Source organism: Sceloporus occidentalis, unplaced genomic scaffold, assembly GCF_023333645.1.
Source record: "Sceloporus occidentalis isolate IW3139 unplaced genomic scaffold, rSceOcc1.0.p SCAF_13, whole genome shotgun sequence".
In the NCBI taxonomy this organism is placed as follows: Eukaryota; Metazoa; Chordata; class Lepidosauria; order Squamata; family Phrynosomatidae; genus Sceloporus; species Sceloporus occidentalis.
Window position 1 is genome coordinate 11,902,038 of NW_028316993.1, and position 16,340 is coordinate 11,918,377.

General features: G+C 45.5%; 1 protein-coding gene across 6 annotated transcripts in view; it reads right to left on the bottom strand.

The window, feature by feature from the left end:
* Positions 1-16,340, bottom strand: part of MACF1 (microtubule actin crosslinking factor 1) — a 257,008-nt gene that overhangs the window by 176,727 nt on the left and 63,941 nt on the right. For all 6 annotated transcript variants that reach the window (XM_089478295.1, XM_089478296.1, XM_089478294.1 and 3 more), the window contains exons 2-3: positions 2,729-2,790; positions 2,101-2,190 (exon numbers count right to left, since the gene is read on the bottom strand). In XM_089478295.1, the coding sequence (XP_089334421.1) occupies positions 2,101-2,190; positions 2,729-2,790 (152 nt within the window). The remainder of the gene's footprint in view (positions 1-2,100; positions 2,191-2,728; positions 2,791-16,340) is intronic.

Genomic DNA, 16,340 nt, shown 5'->3' on the forward strand with positions numbered 1-16,340 from the left:
TGGGGGGGAAGCAGAATACAAATAAATATAATAATAACAGGGGGTTCTTCAATTAAGTGAATAAACTGGAGTTAAGCATCATTCTCTTCCCTCTGAGAGATGCCACCCCAGCCAACTCCCATCACAGTTGGAAATGCCTGGATTATCTGAAAGTGTCCCATTGCCAGCCAGCTGTCAGGCGGACTTAGACCTACTCCATCACCATCCTCCTCCTCTTCCTCCTCCTCCTCCTCTTTGCGCTCTTCGCTGCTCGAGCGACACCAAGGCGGCACTTTCACCGGCCGAAGAAGGGTCTTCTGCCCTGCAGAGTCCTTTGGCTAGCAAACCGGGATGGACAGACAACACACCAAATGGGAGAAAAATGGCACACAGGCGCACACAGCCAAACTCAAAGGAAGAAAAATGCAGCACCACACCAAATGCAAAAGGAGGGAAGAATACACACGCACGCACACAACTAAGCCCTTGGCCCTTCTTGCCTCCATTATGGGAGAAATAAATACCCAGACTCAAAAAGGGACTGTTCTGGATCTTGTCTTGCAAATGTTCGCCAGAAGCCCAGAACGGATTCAATGTCAGAACTCCCTTTGTCTCTCAAGACAGAACCTGGGATGAGCCCAAAAAGTCAGAGGGCCCCTCTGGTTCTGAGACTGGTACCGGTCTAGGGTGGAGAAGTGGTTTTAGGACCAGATATATGGGGTCACCGCTCAGGGACGGAGCACATGCTTTGCATGCAGAAGGGTCCTGGGTTCAATCCCAGCCATCTCCAACATTAAAGAAGGAAAAGGACCAAGCAGCAATAAGCTTTGCCTGAGAGGCCCTTGGGGAGAAACGCTGGTAGTCAGAGCAGACTGTATTGGACCCAATGGACTAATGGCTGCCTGGCTTGCTACAATTTTAAATGGCCTTTTTTATTCTTAAAAAGCAGACTGATTTGATGTCCATCTCATGCATTGGCAAAGATATTGCTGCCTGCCACATATCTATGGGTTTTTGTAATCTTTTGTGTGCAACTCCCTCCCTACCCAACATGAAACTATGCACTCTAAACACAAAACCGGTTTGTCATTGAGATTCAGCTACAACAAATATCTATCCAGTGGAGAAGGCCTGCATTTAGGCTGCTGAATCTCATTTTGAAAGCCAAGCAGGAGTCTCAGGCCTGGTCAAAACTGAATTTTAACCAGGAAAGAGCAAAGATCTCCCAATTGGGCTGGGAAAGAATCAGAATGGAGAGAAAGTCAGAGAGACACTGCTGCCAGTCTGAGTTGACAAAATTGGTCCCAAGGATGCGACTCAGTAGAAGGGCAGCTTCGTATATTTCTATTCTCATCCTTTCCTGAGTTCATTTTCCTTCAGCAAATCCTGTCAGGTCCTCCTTTCCACTGGGTACCCAAAACTGACAAGCGCTATCAACCTGCAGCCGTCACAGCTGACCGGTCAAGCATCTCAGAGGAAAATTCCACTTCCAGCAAGAAAGAGATAGACAGACAGATGGCTATTTTGTACCTGTCTTCCAGGATGAAAGCCACCCATTCCCTTAATATCAATACCCTTGTGTCTAAGTCTATGCAGAGCAACTAATGGGATTCTTAATGGTCAGTTCTGCAAGGTGCCATCATCCTAAGGACAGAATGGCATAACTATTTTGACCCCCCCCCCTTTCCTTTTTTTCTGAACTGCTTGCTCCAAATTACTTCTTCATCCCTCGGTTTGCAATTAAGCCTACCCAAGATGTTCAAGTGCAACCCAACCATCAATTCACTCACATAGATGCTCTCCTGCGGTGCTGAATGGGAAAGGAGTGTATTTTAGGAGGGAGGGTATAAAAGCCTAGTGCCCAGAAAAAAATGTGGGGAGGAGGTCTTCACAGGGCTGCCCTGCAACCACTACCCAGAAAGTACTCTCCGTGTATTTTCAGCTAAAGAAATATGGTAAAATAAATATGGCAGAAACCACTGATGCAAAAATATCAACCCATGCCTGTGCTGTGAAAGCAAGGATCTGGCAAGTACCTCTCAGTTTAGGACCTGGGGATGAGGAAGAGGAGGAAAAGAATTTCAGTTTCGGGGGGTGGGGGGAGGCATCTTGGAAACTCACCAGTTTGACCCCCGAAAGGACCTCCAGCAGAGAGATGAGGTTGTGTCCATCTCGCAGGTCCTCGTAGAGGTCATTGATGTGCTTGCGCACCTGTGGGGAAACAAGAGGAGGAGGGAGACGATTGAGTGATGCTCTCAGGATGGGTTTCTTAAGCTATCTGTTCTTTGGGACCAGTAGGGTTTCATAGAATCACAGAGTCGGAAGTGACCCCCAAAGATCATCCAGTCCAACCGCATTCTGCCATGCAGGAACTCTAAATCAAAGACCATCCTTTTGGGGCTTGTTTGGGAAGCAAAAAAAGGCGAATTCACTTTTTGGAAAGCTTCTAGGAACATCAATTCACCTCAGCAATTTTTTTTAAAATATCTGGTTTTCTAAATCCAAAGTGGACTTCCAAGATACTTTATTCATTTGGGGGGGGGGGTGTCTGACAAACTACTCAAGGGCAGAAAACTGGCCACTGGTCTCCCTGCAGTTGTCCGCTCCTGCTGAATAGACACACTCTACACTTGGACAGCAGATGTCTCCACAAACATGATGACTTTTAAAATGGAGGATTATTCCTAAGGCCAACCCAAGCAGCTCCTGGTTAACTAGAAAGCAAGACTCAAAAGTACACTCCGTTTACCTTCATGAGGTGCTTGTTCACCCATTTGGTGAAGGTCTTCTTCTGGACCCGATCCCGCTCATCTGTTGAGAGAACAAACAGAAAGAAAAGAAGACTCTGTTAATGATACGGTTATCTGGGGAAAACAGAAAGACCATTCCACAAGGCTGTCCAGCTGATGGTTTATTTTACATATTGAGTGGAATTGGTAGAAATGTACCAACACCAACTCCAGCCTCAAACTAAACATTTGTAATATTAAACGCATTGTCGTGTATTTACTTTCATGGGAATTTAGGAAAGCTTTCTTGTTCAGAAACGTGAATCAAATACAGATTGAGTCCTCTTTATCCAGAATTCGGAAACCCAAAATTGCCAACGTTGGTGGCTAAAATAGTGACACCTTTGCTTTTAGATGATTCACTGTACACAAACTTTGCTTCATACACAAAATTATTTAAAACGTTCCATATAAAATTACGGTACTTTCAGGCTATCTGTATGAAGTGTATATATGAAATATAAATGAATTTCAGGTTTAGACTTCAGTCCCATTTCCAAACTATCTCATTATGTATATGCTAATATTTCAAAATTTGATAAAAAATAATAATTTAAAATCCAAAACACTTCTGGTCCCCCTGGCATTTCAGATCAGGCTCAACCTGCAAATATATTTTATGTTGTGTCACTCCAATGCTGGCAATTAGCGGCTTATTCGTTCGCCGTATTTTGGCTCATTGGCTTTTAGAGGTTTAATGTTTATTTTAGGCCTTCAGCCTCAGATCAAGGACACCTGGAAGGCTCTAAGATTTTCCAGACAGAGGCAAGTCTGGGGGCATTTCAGACAAACTCAGGGAGGATGAGCGACTTTGCTCTCTGGGCAGATGTCTGCTAGAAATGTGCCATGAACAACTTTGCTACCCACTTCCTAAAAAGTCTGCAACAACTGCTGAGAGATGAGCCAGCTTAGGGTTCAAAGTTGGGCTACAGCTTTGGAAACCAGGGTTCGAATCCCAGCTCAGCCATGGAAACCCACTTTGTGGCTTTGGGCAAGTCACACTCTCTCAGCCTTGGAAGAAGGAAATGGTAGCACACAACTTCCTAGACTCTTGCAGAAAGTCAGTTCGGACATTCATACTCTCCCGCTGTCCTGGTTTTGCAGGAAGAGTCCTGATTAATCCTCTGCCATCACAGTTTCTCAGCTGCTTTTGAAATGTCCCAATTTCTCCCTCCTCCTCCCACTTTCCCCTCTTTGCCTCTGGCTTATTCCAATTGCTGCAAACTGAGATCAAAGTGCAAAAGAAGTTTGCACTCCATTTAAGTCAGCAAGGAAGGAGGAGAAGAAGGGGCAGTAGACTCAGGCAAAAGCAAAGCGCTGCAGCTTTTCCTATCTTGTGTGTCCTTAGTCTGTAATAACTTTTGCCATCTTGACCACACATGTGTCATGGTTTTCAGCTGCAAAATGTTGGAGAGCACAGACATTCCCCAAGCAAGCAACCACACAGGAGGGAACTTGCCCAGCGACCTGCAAATAATCCCATCCCTGGTATCATAGCAGTGGCACAATTTTGTGTCCAGGAACCCATGGACAAAACATGCCAATATCTCAGGAATAGTGGCCCCTAATAGCCAGAGGCCGAAGAAGTGCCCTTCCTTGTTTTGGTGGTAGCTGTTCCCATTTTGTACCCTTGCCTCTGTCACTGCCTGCTTGCTTTGCCACCAGTTACTTAACCCAAGTTGCCATATTTTTCCCAGGGTGCTTCTGCACATAATATTTGCTAGCACTGCTACCAATCTAAAAGCACTGTGCAACAGATTTTCCTGTTCTTTGATCCTTAAAAGTCTTTTTAAAACTTCCTAAAGAGGAAAAATGTTTTTTTTTAAATAGCAGAGTAACATGGGGGGGGGGGGGTTTACAAATGGAAGATGACTTTGCTGTCACCTCCCTGCCATAAATGTGAACGAAGCAAGGCAATTGCAATTAGAAAAGGCTCACCTAGAAGCACGCTGCTTCCGTAACCTTCCATCCTGCTCCTCACCTTCATTGCAAAATTCCTTAGAAAATAAAACAGCCCAGCCCTCGAAAGCAGATTCGGTTATGCAAGAGGATGCCTGTGTCTTTAACCCACATAATCTCCACCGATTAACAAAACCAGGGTAACAAGAGTGAGAGACAGCGTGGATTACACATGGATTGCAATCCCCGCCCAGACGCTGCTGCCGGTCAATGCATGCTCCTGAGTTCAGTCCTGGACCAGCAAGAACCACAGTGGCCCACCTTGCAGGGCTGATGGTGGGAGATGGTTGAGATTAAGAGGACTGATCCCTGAGGAAGGCACAGTTCTAAAGCACCCAAACACAGCCGGCGGCTTACTGGAAGTGAAGTACTAGGAACTGAAATACTTATTAGGTAGTTTGCTTCCTTCGTATGCCTCTCATAACCCCACAAGGAGTTTCCCCCAACTCCATGATTTAGTTTATGGAATCACCCACACTTTGCTTTATTGCTCTTGGTGTTGTGTAATGCTGGACTATAACAAAGTGGTTTGCGTGTCGGACTAGGATTCTAGGAAAACATGGGTTCAAATCTCCCGGTCAGCCATGGAAACCCACTGGGTGACTTTAGGCAAGCTTCACTCTCTCAGCCTCAGAGGATGGCAAAGGCAAACCACCTCTGAATAAATCTTGCCAAGAAACACTTAGGAGAGGTTTGCCAGCAGTCAGCGTTGTCTTGAAGGCACACAAGAACAACAACAACATAGATTATGATGATGATGACAACAACAACAATGAAACATAGAAGGCACTATATAAATAAATAACAACAACAACAAAACTCACAGCTGTATCTATAACATTCACCTAGGGGACACACCTATACACTCGGCTTGGGGAAAACGTATCATTCTCCAAACTCAAGGTAGAAATCACTGCAGGTTTTTAAACAGAAGTTGAATAGTCACCTTAAAGTAGTGGTTCTCAACCTTTGGTCCTCTAGATTTTTGAGACTTCAACTCCCAGAATTCCTGAACAATGAGCATACTGAATGGAACTTCTGGGAACTGAAGTCCAAAACCTCTGGAGACCCAAAGGTTGAGAACCACTGCAAAGGAATGCTTCTGTGGTAGTAGGTTCCTCTACTGAAAGGTGGTGGACTGGGTGGCCCCTTGGTGAAAACCCCTCCAACTCTATGTTTCTATGTCACTGGAGTGCAAGACTCATCATCCCTTTTGGCAGCATGGCATGTGGTAAGTGATGCTGGAGGTTGCAACCCAATCATGCCTTTCCTCCTGCAACTTAGGATGCCTCTTGTACCCTTCCTACAACACTCTAGGCTGCAACATTAAGTTGTTGTTGTGCTGTGCCTTCAAGTTGTTTCTTGAACCTATCATGAGGCTTTCTTGCCAAGTTTCTTCAGAGGGGGTCTGCTATTGCTATCTTTGAGGCTGAGAAAATTACACCAAGTGGGTTTGCATGGCCAAGCCAGGATTTGCTTTCCAGAGTCATAGTCCAACGTTCAAACCATGACACCATGCTTCGGGCAAACCAATAGATCTTCCCATCCATGAGTCAGAAGAAAGTAACTAAGAAAATAAAAGAAGAATCAGGCTCTGTACTATACTACACATCCAAGAAAGTTAAGCCCAGCAGCTCTTACACCTGAGTATATCTACTCCAGATCTCACCCTCACCATCCTCCCCAGACACCACCAAGGAGAAACCAGCAGACCCATACTAACCAATGCAACACATTTGACACACCAGATGGGCATTCAGCTCCTTCTCCCTTCTGTAAATGTGCCACATGGCCCCCTCGGATCCTGGGACAGGCAGCGTTACGTCCGGACGGTGAGATGACAAAGGCGCTATTCCATCTTCCGGCTTCACTCGTGGGATGTGACAGTCAATGTGGTCCCCCAGCCCCATGCAGCCCCTGCTGCCGGTTCCCTTACCACAACACTCTCCACAACTTCCTACTTTGCAGCCGGAAGAGAGTGTGAATGCTCCTCCTTTTAGAGCATGCCTTTTTTTTGAAACAAAAAGTCACCACAAATTGAACTGTGGAGGCTTTCCTGAAGAGGATTCCCCTTTTGCAAGAAAACTCCAAAACTTGTCCGATCCACAAGCAAAGGAGGGATGGGAGAAGACCGTGTTGTAGTACAGAAGAAATATTTCAAGGCTGATGCATCCTTATTGTGAGACCCCAAAAAGACTGATCTCCAAACCGACAGTTCAGTGTTTGTCTATAATATTCAGCTACGTCTTCTCGAGTCACTGCAGTTATTTTGAGTGGACAATTGCTCCAAATGAGTGGACAATTGCTACATATTTTTGAAGCATTTCACCTCCTTCTACTGTCACCCGTGCGCTTAAGGAAAGGACACAGGGCACTAAAATCTAAGTAAAAACATTTTTAAAAGGGAATGATGGAGGCTGGTGGCCCAACAGTGCTTTTATCAAAATGACAGTCTTCCAGGTTGACCAACAAAACATAGGATGCACTGAGACAGCTCACAACTACTCAGCAAAGCAGAGGAGGAAAACAAACAATGATTTCACAACTTTTCCAGGATTGTTTTTCCCCTCTAAGAAACTCAATGTGCTCCCAAATATCCATCAAGCCCTAGAAGCCGTATCCTTGCTTCAATTTGGAATCAGGGTAATCCTTTAAAAAAGGACATCCAGGCAACTGCTTTTCTGCTCTCCAAGCTTGGCTCCTCCATCTCTGGTGTCAACAGAAAATCATCCAAGACACAACTGACACAATCCCAATGGAGAACAATGGAGCCTCTTTGCCTTCACATTGGGCTTGCAGCATCTTCACAAATAATACTTATCTCTATATCCTCCCACCAACAGCACACCCGGATCCACAAGTGAGCTACTTCAGCCGAAGGCAACGCTGCTGCTTTGGAGAGGGTGAGAATTTGGAAACGTCCGCAACAGAGATAACAGTGGGGTGGCTTTATCGTTTTCCTCTTCCGTTGCTTCTTCTCCTAAATAAGAGATGCTTCTAGGTTCCTTTTCAGCTAAGTTGGGTGCTGTGAACTTCCACCGTATCATAAAAATCTTGTGGCACCAACTACAGGTATCTCTTCCATCCTGCGCTTTGTCCTGATTCCCTTTGTTGCCGTCTGGGTCCAGTTGCCAAAATTTTCCCCTCTTGGGGGAAAATTCTCCCTGGTGCTGTTTCTCCCAGGCTCCAGGTTCCTTCTTCCCGGGTGGCTCTTGGGCTCTGATGAGATTATCCCTTCCTCCCTTCCCACCATCGGCCCCTGCCCCCCTGAGCTAATAATAAGTCCCTGCCAGGATGGCCTTGCCAGCTTATCTCCAACCGGTGGTGGCTAATCTTTCTCCCCAAGAGTCCCTCCGATAAGCAACCTGTTACACAGTCTTGTCCTCCGCCATCATTGCAGACTTTCCACTGGCCTTCCGCTGTTCCCAGCCCTTGCCTGCATCCCCCTTCGCCTGTCCAGAAGATAACCAGTCAACCGTCTGGCATTCCTGGCCAAGACACCGGCCAGAGACAGCAGCAGCAAAGCGGCTATTATCAGTGACCTGGGCTGGCCTGGCAGCAGCAAAGAGGGAGGAGAGGGGACAAGAGGGAGGATCTGGAAGGGCAGAGGGAAATTTTGGAGGAAGAACAAGCCCTTGCAATGGCAGGAGCAAAGCACAAACACAGCCCATACGGTCCAAAAAATTCCCCCTTCAGCACAAAACAAAAACATGGGTCCAAATAATTTCATTATACCCAACTATGCACATCTATTGCCTTCATGATGCCTAACTATGTGCGAGTTTTCAAGTTCTCCAGACCTCTTCATCAAGTAAAGTGGTTTAAAATAAAGAAGTGTTCTGGAGAACTCAAAAACTTGCTAACTTACAAAACTGGACCCAAAATAGTGGTGAGTGGCAGTAATGATGTATAGAGATATGAAAGAGAGTACCTTTGAGCCCATGCTCAACAAGAGGACTTTATTCTGATGTCAGAAATGAGGTGTTTTTTTTTGCAGCAACAAGAAAAGCAGTTCCATTCATCAAATCTTCTTAAGGTGGCATCCTCTTCCTTTTTGTTAAAAAAATGAAGTCCCAGAAACCTTTGCTACTATGCTGCAACTGAAACTGGGGGGGGGGGGGGGATGGTCTTTGGAATACAACTCCCAGAATCCTTAGAATACCATTATTCTGGGTTCTCTGGAGCTTGTAGCATTCACAACTGCCAATCCTGTTTCTGCCCGCCTCCGATGTGATCTAATTTACTCTGACGCATATGAACTTGGAGACATACATCCTCTATCCATGCAGGTGGAAGCGTAAACAAATTCTGCTCTGAAAGCATGTGGAGATGATGCAAGGGTTCTTCTACCTGTGGCTGGCTCACATACAACACAGTCACCATGAGGCAGAGCATGTCTGATGCATCCTCTAAATGGCAAAACAAATCAAATTTACCAAAAGCAACTGGTAACTTGGGATGCTTTGAAGCTGTGGACTGATGTCTCGGGCTGCATACACATTGCAGAACTAATCTGGTTTGACGCCACTTTAACTGTTGTGGCTCAATGCTATGGAATTCTGATTCTGAGAGCAAAGCTCTGGTGCCACAACAATTCCATAGGATTAAACCATGGCAGTTAAAGTGGTATCAAACTAGATTATTTCTGCAGAGAGGATGCAAAAGACCATCACCATCACCACCATCATGAAGCTGCTTCCCATTGCAGAGTGCAGTTCCTATGCTATACTATCCCTGAATATGAAGGGTCCACTCCATGGCTGCTAGTCCTTGACAAAACTCTCCTCCTCCTCCAGCATTCAAAATCCCCCCTCCAAATTCACTGACATTATCTCATAGAATCATAGAATTGTACAGTTGGAAGAGACCACAAGGGCCATCCAGTCCAACCCCTGCCATGCAGGAACTCCTATTCAAATCTCACTGTTTGTTCTCTGTTTTCATTGACTAACAAAACCTTTCCCTCTCCTATGCAAACTAGAAGAGAGCTGCATGTTCCCAAACTTCCCTCTGAATAAACATGCTGAGTGTTCCCACTCATGGAAGTGGGGCAGAAATGGACACCAGGCCTCCCACATCCATGGGTCAGAGAACACCATTGATTACTAGAGCTGCCTGGGCAACATTACAGGCCGACAGATCAGAAAGTTCTCCTGCATTGATGTCACAAGGAGAGTGTGGGGAGTACGGATCGCACTGGGTGACAGTGTAAGAGCGGGTGGCACTGGGTTGCAGTGAGGAATCTCAAGGTCCCGCTTTTGGAAAGAAAGGGAGGGCTCCTATTGGGGAGGGTGAGAATTGGGGTGAAGCCATAGACCTTTCTCTTTGTTCCTCCTCTTGCATCCTCCCTCCCAAATCTGTTTGGCTGCTTTCTTCCATTGATTGCTGTGACTGCCTCTTCCCTCGAGGGTGGAGGTCTTCTGCAATTTAAAAACAGTTTTTGCTGTCTTAGCCTGGGCAGTGGCAGGATGCTGGGTTCCCCAGGGTGAGACCTTCCTCTCCATTTGCACCCACATCCCAGGAGGTCCAGGAGGTGACACTGGGTGACACCAACCATAGTGATGCCATTGCTCTCCTGCCAAAAACCATGGCTGATAAACATGAACACGACTGCTGGATGACAAGGCCTTTCTAAGAACAACAATTCCCAGGGTCCCCTGGTTGTATGTCATCAACCAAACCTCTCAAACTCTCAAGCAAAGAAGTCTGCCACAAAGTCTCAGATTCCTTTATGGTGATTTGCCCGGCTGTTCCCAACCTCCTCTTTACCAAACCAGGCATGGCTATCACTTCAAACAAGGCCAAGAAGAAGGAAGACGCACAGAAAGAGAGAAACACTTTGCTACACAAAGAACGGTACCTTCTTGCCTCTTGTTCCGGGTCCAGTACAAGATGCCAGCCACTCCGAGGACATGGCTCAAGACAAAAACTGTGGGGGGTATGAAAGGGCTGTTCAGAAATGGCATCTGCCCAAACCCAGGGGCCTCTGTGCCCACGATTGGCGGTCCTGAGTTCTGGATTGTGTTCTCTCGGGGCCGCAGGGCTCGGCGCACAGCATCAGAGACCGAACGGGGAGGGCGAGTGCAGCAAAAGCCAAGAGTTCAGACCGAGCGAGACAAACAGAGAGAGAGAAAGAAATTGCTCTCAGCTGTCTCTGAAAAGCTCCACAGATGAAGACAGAGAGTTTTCTCTCCCCATACACCCTTCACTTCTCTCATCAGTCTTTGGGGGAAAGAGGGATGGCTGGCCCCTTTCTGACTCCAAAATGGAGACAGCAGAGAGAGCGAGGGGACTTTGCAAAGAGGGAAAGTGAGCAGACGAGTGACTCAAGCATCTTTCCTTGGCCTCCACCAACGTGATGAAATGAACTGACTTCAGGCCTGGCCGATGCCCCCCTCCTTCTTGCGCCTTCGATAGAGGGAACGTCACGCTCTTAAATTTCCATTCCTAAGCCTATCGGAATGACCGCTGCTGTCCATCCAGGCTAGGAAAGGAGAGAGGACCGAGGAAGCAGTCGCCTCACCAAGAAACTATGAGTCTGTCAAGTTCAAAAAGCAAGGCACAATCCTGAACTAGAGATCCGTTCCTATCTGGGTTTGGAAGCTAAGTAGGATAAGGCCTCATTAGTGTTTGCAAAGGAGACCCCCGGGTATCTCTAGAGGGGGCTAGGAAAGGATGAACCAGTGTGGTATAGTGGTCTGAGTGCTGGAGATTTTAGAACACCTGTATATATGGACATAATGAGATATCTTGGAGATGGGATCCAAGTCTAGACACAAAATTCATCTATGTGTCATATATACCTTATACATATAGCCTGGAGGTAATTTAATACAACCTTTTTAATGATTTTGTGCATGAAGCATGAAGGTTTGTGCACACTGGACCAACAGATAGCAAAGGCATCACTATCTCAGCTACCCATATGGACAATCTTGGATTTTGGAGAATTTCAGATGTCAGAATTCTGTAGAAGGGAGACTCAACCTGTAATTAAAAGGCAACAAACAGGTGAAGTGTAGGTGAGTCACTAAACCATCAGAAAACAAAGGCATCACTATTTCAGCCACACATGAAAAAAGTTTGGTTTTTGGAATACAGTGGTCCCTCCACATTCGCTGGGGTTCAGGGTGAAGGATCCCTGTGAATGTGGGAAAACCTCAAATTAAAAAACACTATTCCTTTTACTTGAGAAAGCATCTCTCTAGGAATTTCCAAGTCATCCAATGCAACTCTATGGTCAACATCTGCCAGATGGTCATCATAGAATCATGCTGGAGGACCTACAAATGCCTAAAGAAGTGTTTTCTCTAGGAATTGCTAAGTTCCCCAGCACAACTCTATGGTCAGCTTCTTGCAGAGTTGTGCTGGAGGACTTAGAGATTCCTAGAGAGAACATATTAATCAAAACCACAAATAATCAAATCTACAAAAGTCAAAGCGGCAAATGGGAAGGGCCAACTGTATTTCGAATTTTGGTAAGAGAGGATCAACCTGCACCCTACTTCATAAAAACAGGCGCACACTGTTCACTGCAGCCATTTTGCTAGCGAAATCCACCAGTATCATCCTCCTTTCATGCTTTTGGTCCAAACAGACAATCCCACATCACTGAACCAGTTGGCACCTCCTTGTCTTTCAGATCCAGAGATGCAGGGCCTGCAAAGCTCTTGCAAATCATCCAAGGTTGGAATGGGCGAAACATTGCCACTTTTGTTCCCCGCGGCTGGCTTTGGGGAAGCACGCCACTAGCGATCCTTGCCAAGGGAGGGAGAGGAGACAGTGTGCGATTGTTCCAGGCTGACTGCTGCATTTTTGACACAACCTGACACTGTGTGCTCCTTTTTTCCCCCCCTTTCTTGGAAAGGATGTTTTCATTGCTACATAAAGGAAGCCAAACTCGGAAAATGGGATACAAATGTCAAGCATTATTGCATTATTAGAACAACGACAATATATCTTTCTCCCACACCGTGTTAGCAGAAGCAAACCATCCCTATGTACATTTTCCTCTCCAATCAGTCTTCAAAAAATGATACTTTGAAAGGACTGTCGGATTCTCTGCTTCTAGCACAAGCTGTTCCAAAAAGATACATTTTATTTCCCCCACTGGCCTTCAGAGACAGGAATCCATCGGAGATGCTTTGAGAGGAGATGCCTTGAAAGCAGCCCCTGAGAAAATGGACCAGAGGTCTTATAGACCACAAACTAAACATCTGTCAATAAATGCAGTTTTGGGCTGCTTCGGCAGAAGCATAGTGTCCAGATCGAGGAAAGTATTAGTCCCACTCTATTCTATTTTAGCCAGACATCAGCTGTAGAAATCCTCTGCCCGGTTCAAGAAGGATGTGGACAGTCCAGAAAGTGTCCAGAGAAGGCTGACCAAAGTGGGCCAGGTTCTGGAAACCATGCCTTATGAGAAGCGTCAGGAAACCCATTTCTCGGCCAGGAAAGTAACAGAGGCCAATGTTTCCTCCATTCTTACTTGCAGGAGGTTGGACTAATTCATGCAATGACCCAGGAGTAAGCAGAAGGCAAGATCTGGATTGACTGGTCGGGTGAATTTGCAAGTTGCTCAGCAAGGATTTCTAACTCCCAATTGTTTTTACTGCTGCAGCAAGGAAACTATTCCCCTCCAGGCCAGGACAGCACTGCAGAGGCAAAGGAAGCCTGAAAAAACCAAGGAGGATTTTTTTTCCCCAATGTTGAAGGACTAAGCTCCATTCTTTTCTGTGTATGCGCCTTCAATTTGCATGTTGACTCATGATGACCCTATAAATTTCATAGGGTTTTCTTCAGCAAGGAATACTCAGAAGTGGTTTTGAAGCTTCCATCATTCGAAATACTTTTTTGCATGTTGGTTCTCTCCTCGAATGTTTTTCTCTGCCCATCTTCACCTATATCTTTAAACCTTTAAATATCTGAAAGGATTTCATGTAAGAAATGGAGAAAGATTGTCTTATGTTGCTCCAAAGACTAATGTATCCAGATCACAAGAAAGTAGATTCCATCTAAATCTTAAAAATATCTCCTTGGCTGTGAGAACTGTTTGAGAGTGGAAAAGACAGCCTTAAAGGGTGGTGAACTCTCTTTCTTTGGAAATCTTTAAATGGAGAATGGATGGCTGCCTATCAGGGATGCTTTAGTTGTGGATTCCTATACAGAAGAGGGCTGGATTAGATGACCCTTGGGATCCTTTAGGTCTGCAATGCTTTGCTTCTTTTCCATCCTGGAGCTGAGTCACTCTTCGGCTTGGTGCATTTTGTGTTTGTGTTTGTGAGGCCAGTCTGCCCTTTTACTGGATAGTTTCCTGGTGGTGAGTAATGCTCCCCCTTCCCAATATGTCCGGCTGACATGACACAGCAACAGCCAGGCTCCTAAATAAGACGTATGAGGTGCCTGCCATAAAAAAGGAAAGGCTGGCTGAAACGCAGAGGACTCCCCTCCCATCGCCAACATCTTGATACTCAAGAAGAAAGGCATTGCTTCCCAGCTCAGCAGGAATACAAGGAAAACTCCCCCTCTCAGAGAGATGTGTGGCCTTGGGTGCAAACATGAAGTCAAAACAGCCTCCCAGCTGCAAAGTCACTGGATGGTTTTAGTGCTGCACCAACATCTAGACTCTCAGATCAATGGGCACCGTTTGCAATATCAGGAAAATCGGCACAGGACCACCTTTCAGAGAAGATATAAAATGGGGGGGGGGGGACCTGTAGCCCTCCAGATGCTTCTGAATTGCAACTCCAGGCCTTTCAATTGGATACAAGAACCATAAAATATTTTGCGTGTGTGGAATGCAAAACAGAGTTGCTGTAACTTCTTTTGGTTAGTAACACACATAGACTTCCATGTCTAGAAATGGCCATTTCTGCATCAAAATGGAGTTTCGGACATTTGGTAGCGTGATAAGCCAAGGTCCTAAATAATCTAAAGGGACCAGAGCCCATCTGATCAAGGAAGCTAAGCAGGGTGAACCCTGGTTTGTCCTTGGATGGGAGACTCTGTAGGCTCCATTTCAGAGGAAGGAGCTAGCAAAACCATCTCTGAGTATTCCCTGACTGAGAAAACCCTATTAAATTCATGCGGTCACCATAAGTAGCCAGGCAACTTGTATAATACATACAATCCAAAATCAAGAGGGGAAAAATCAGGGGTCACTCGCTGCTAAGCGCTTGATTCCCACTCAGATCCTGTTTCTCCATTTCCACTTCATCCTCAATTGTCGTTCCCTCTGGTATGGGGCAGAGCAGGCAAAGGAAAGGGGGGCAAGGGAGAAGATTAGAAAAGGTGATAGACAGGGAGTTTGGGAGGATGGAAAACAAAACAGGTTTTGGGAAGAAAACCAAGAGCAATGGTTTACAAGTGTAAACCATCTCCAGAAGAGGCTCCATAGCGACATCTCCAACCAGGGTCCAAAAATATAGGGGACTAGTTTGATCTAAAACAATTTCTAACCATTTTCATCTCTCCCCCCAGAAAAAGATCTTTTGTCAAGCTTATAGATCTTGCTCATTCAAGATCAAGCAACTCCACAATACTTCGGACCACAACTATAGCTCAGAACGATTTCAAACAGTTTTCACTTCCATCCAAAGCTTCAGTATGATGACAGCAAAATATGGCTTCCTATACTCTAATGGGCAGATACATAGAGCTTTGAAAAGGGGCCTTTTTGGACCACAGCCCCCCAAATCCTCCAACCAGGATAGTCTCTGGATGGAGGGCTCAGGGAGCAATTTTTCCAAGCTCATCTTATCTAGGTCCCCACAATCCCCTTAGCAAAGACCTAGGAAAGAACTCCAACTCCTTCAAACACCTGGATCATGAAAGTGGATCGAATTATGTAAAAAAACAACCAACGAATGCTAATCTGACTAATTAGCTTTGTCACTCCGGTGGGAGATTTCAGGTCACCTTGAAAACAAGTTTGCATTTTATTTTATCAGTGCAGAAGTGCACACAGATGAAACACAGTCCCTGGGGATTCAACTTAAGGCCTAAATTTAGTCAAATAGCAAAGGCCTTGTTGTGCATCCTCTAAATCTGAATTTGTACCAAGGACCCAATGTTTGATTTGCTCAGGAAAGAGATAATACAGTGCAAGACCGGTTCTAGTCCAAGTATCCAGCTGGAGCACCAAAACTGGAGAAATCCTGTTCCAGTGAAAAAGAGTTTCGGGGAAATCTTTTAATGGACTATCTGTGTATTCATGTAATCCTTAGGACACCCTTTTCACAATCACAGGCATTCACGAAAATGACCCCTGACCAGATGTGTAAATTTTGGCTTATCTCATTCTCGCATGCAAGAAGGGAAATGCTGGGCTAGATGGAGAGGCCTTCTACACATTTTCCACTGAATTTTGCATTTCAGGACGCTCTGTTGTGAAAATTATTCTGGAGATCTCAGCAGAGCCAAGTGCAACGTTTTTTTTGCTACTGCTGCGCCAAACAGAGAATAAAAGATCTGCCTTCTTTGCTAATGCAAAAGTCTGCAAAATCTTTGTCTCAGATGCATTTAGTGGACTGAAACTAGGGACAGACTATATATGCCATTGGTATGTGAGAACGTCAATTCAAATTCAAAATACTTTGGGTTTGCAAATTGTCAAAA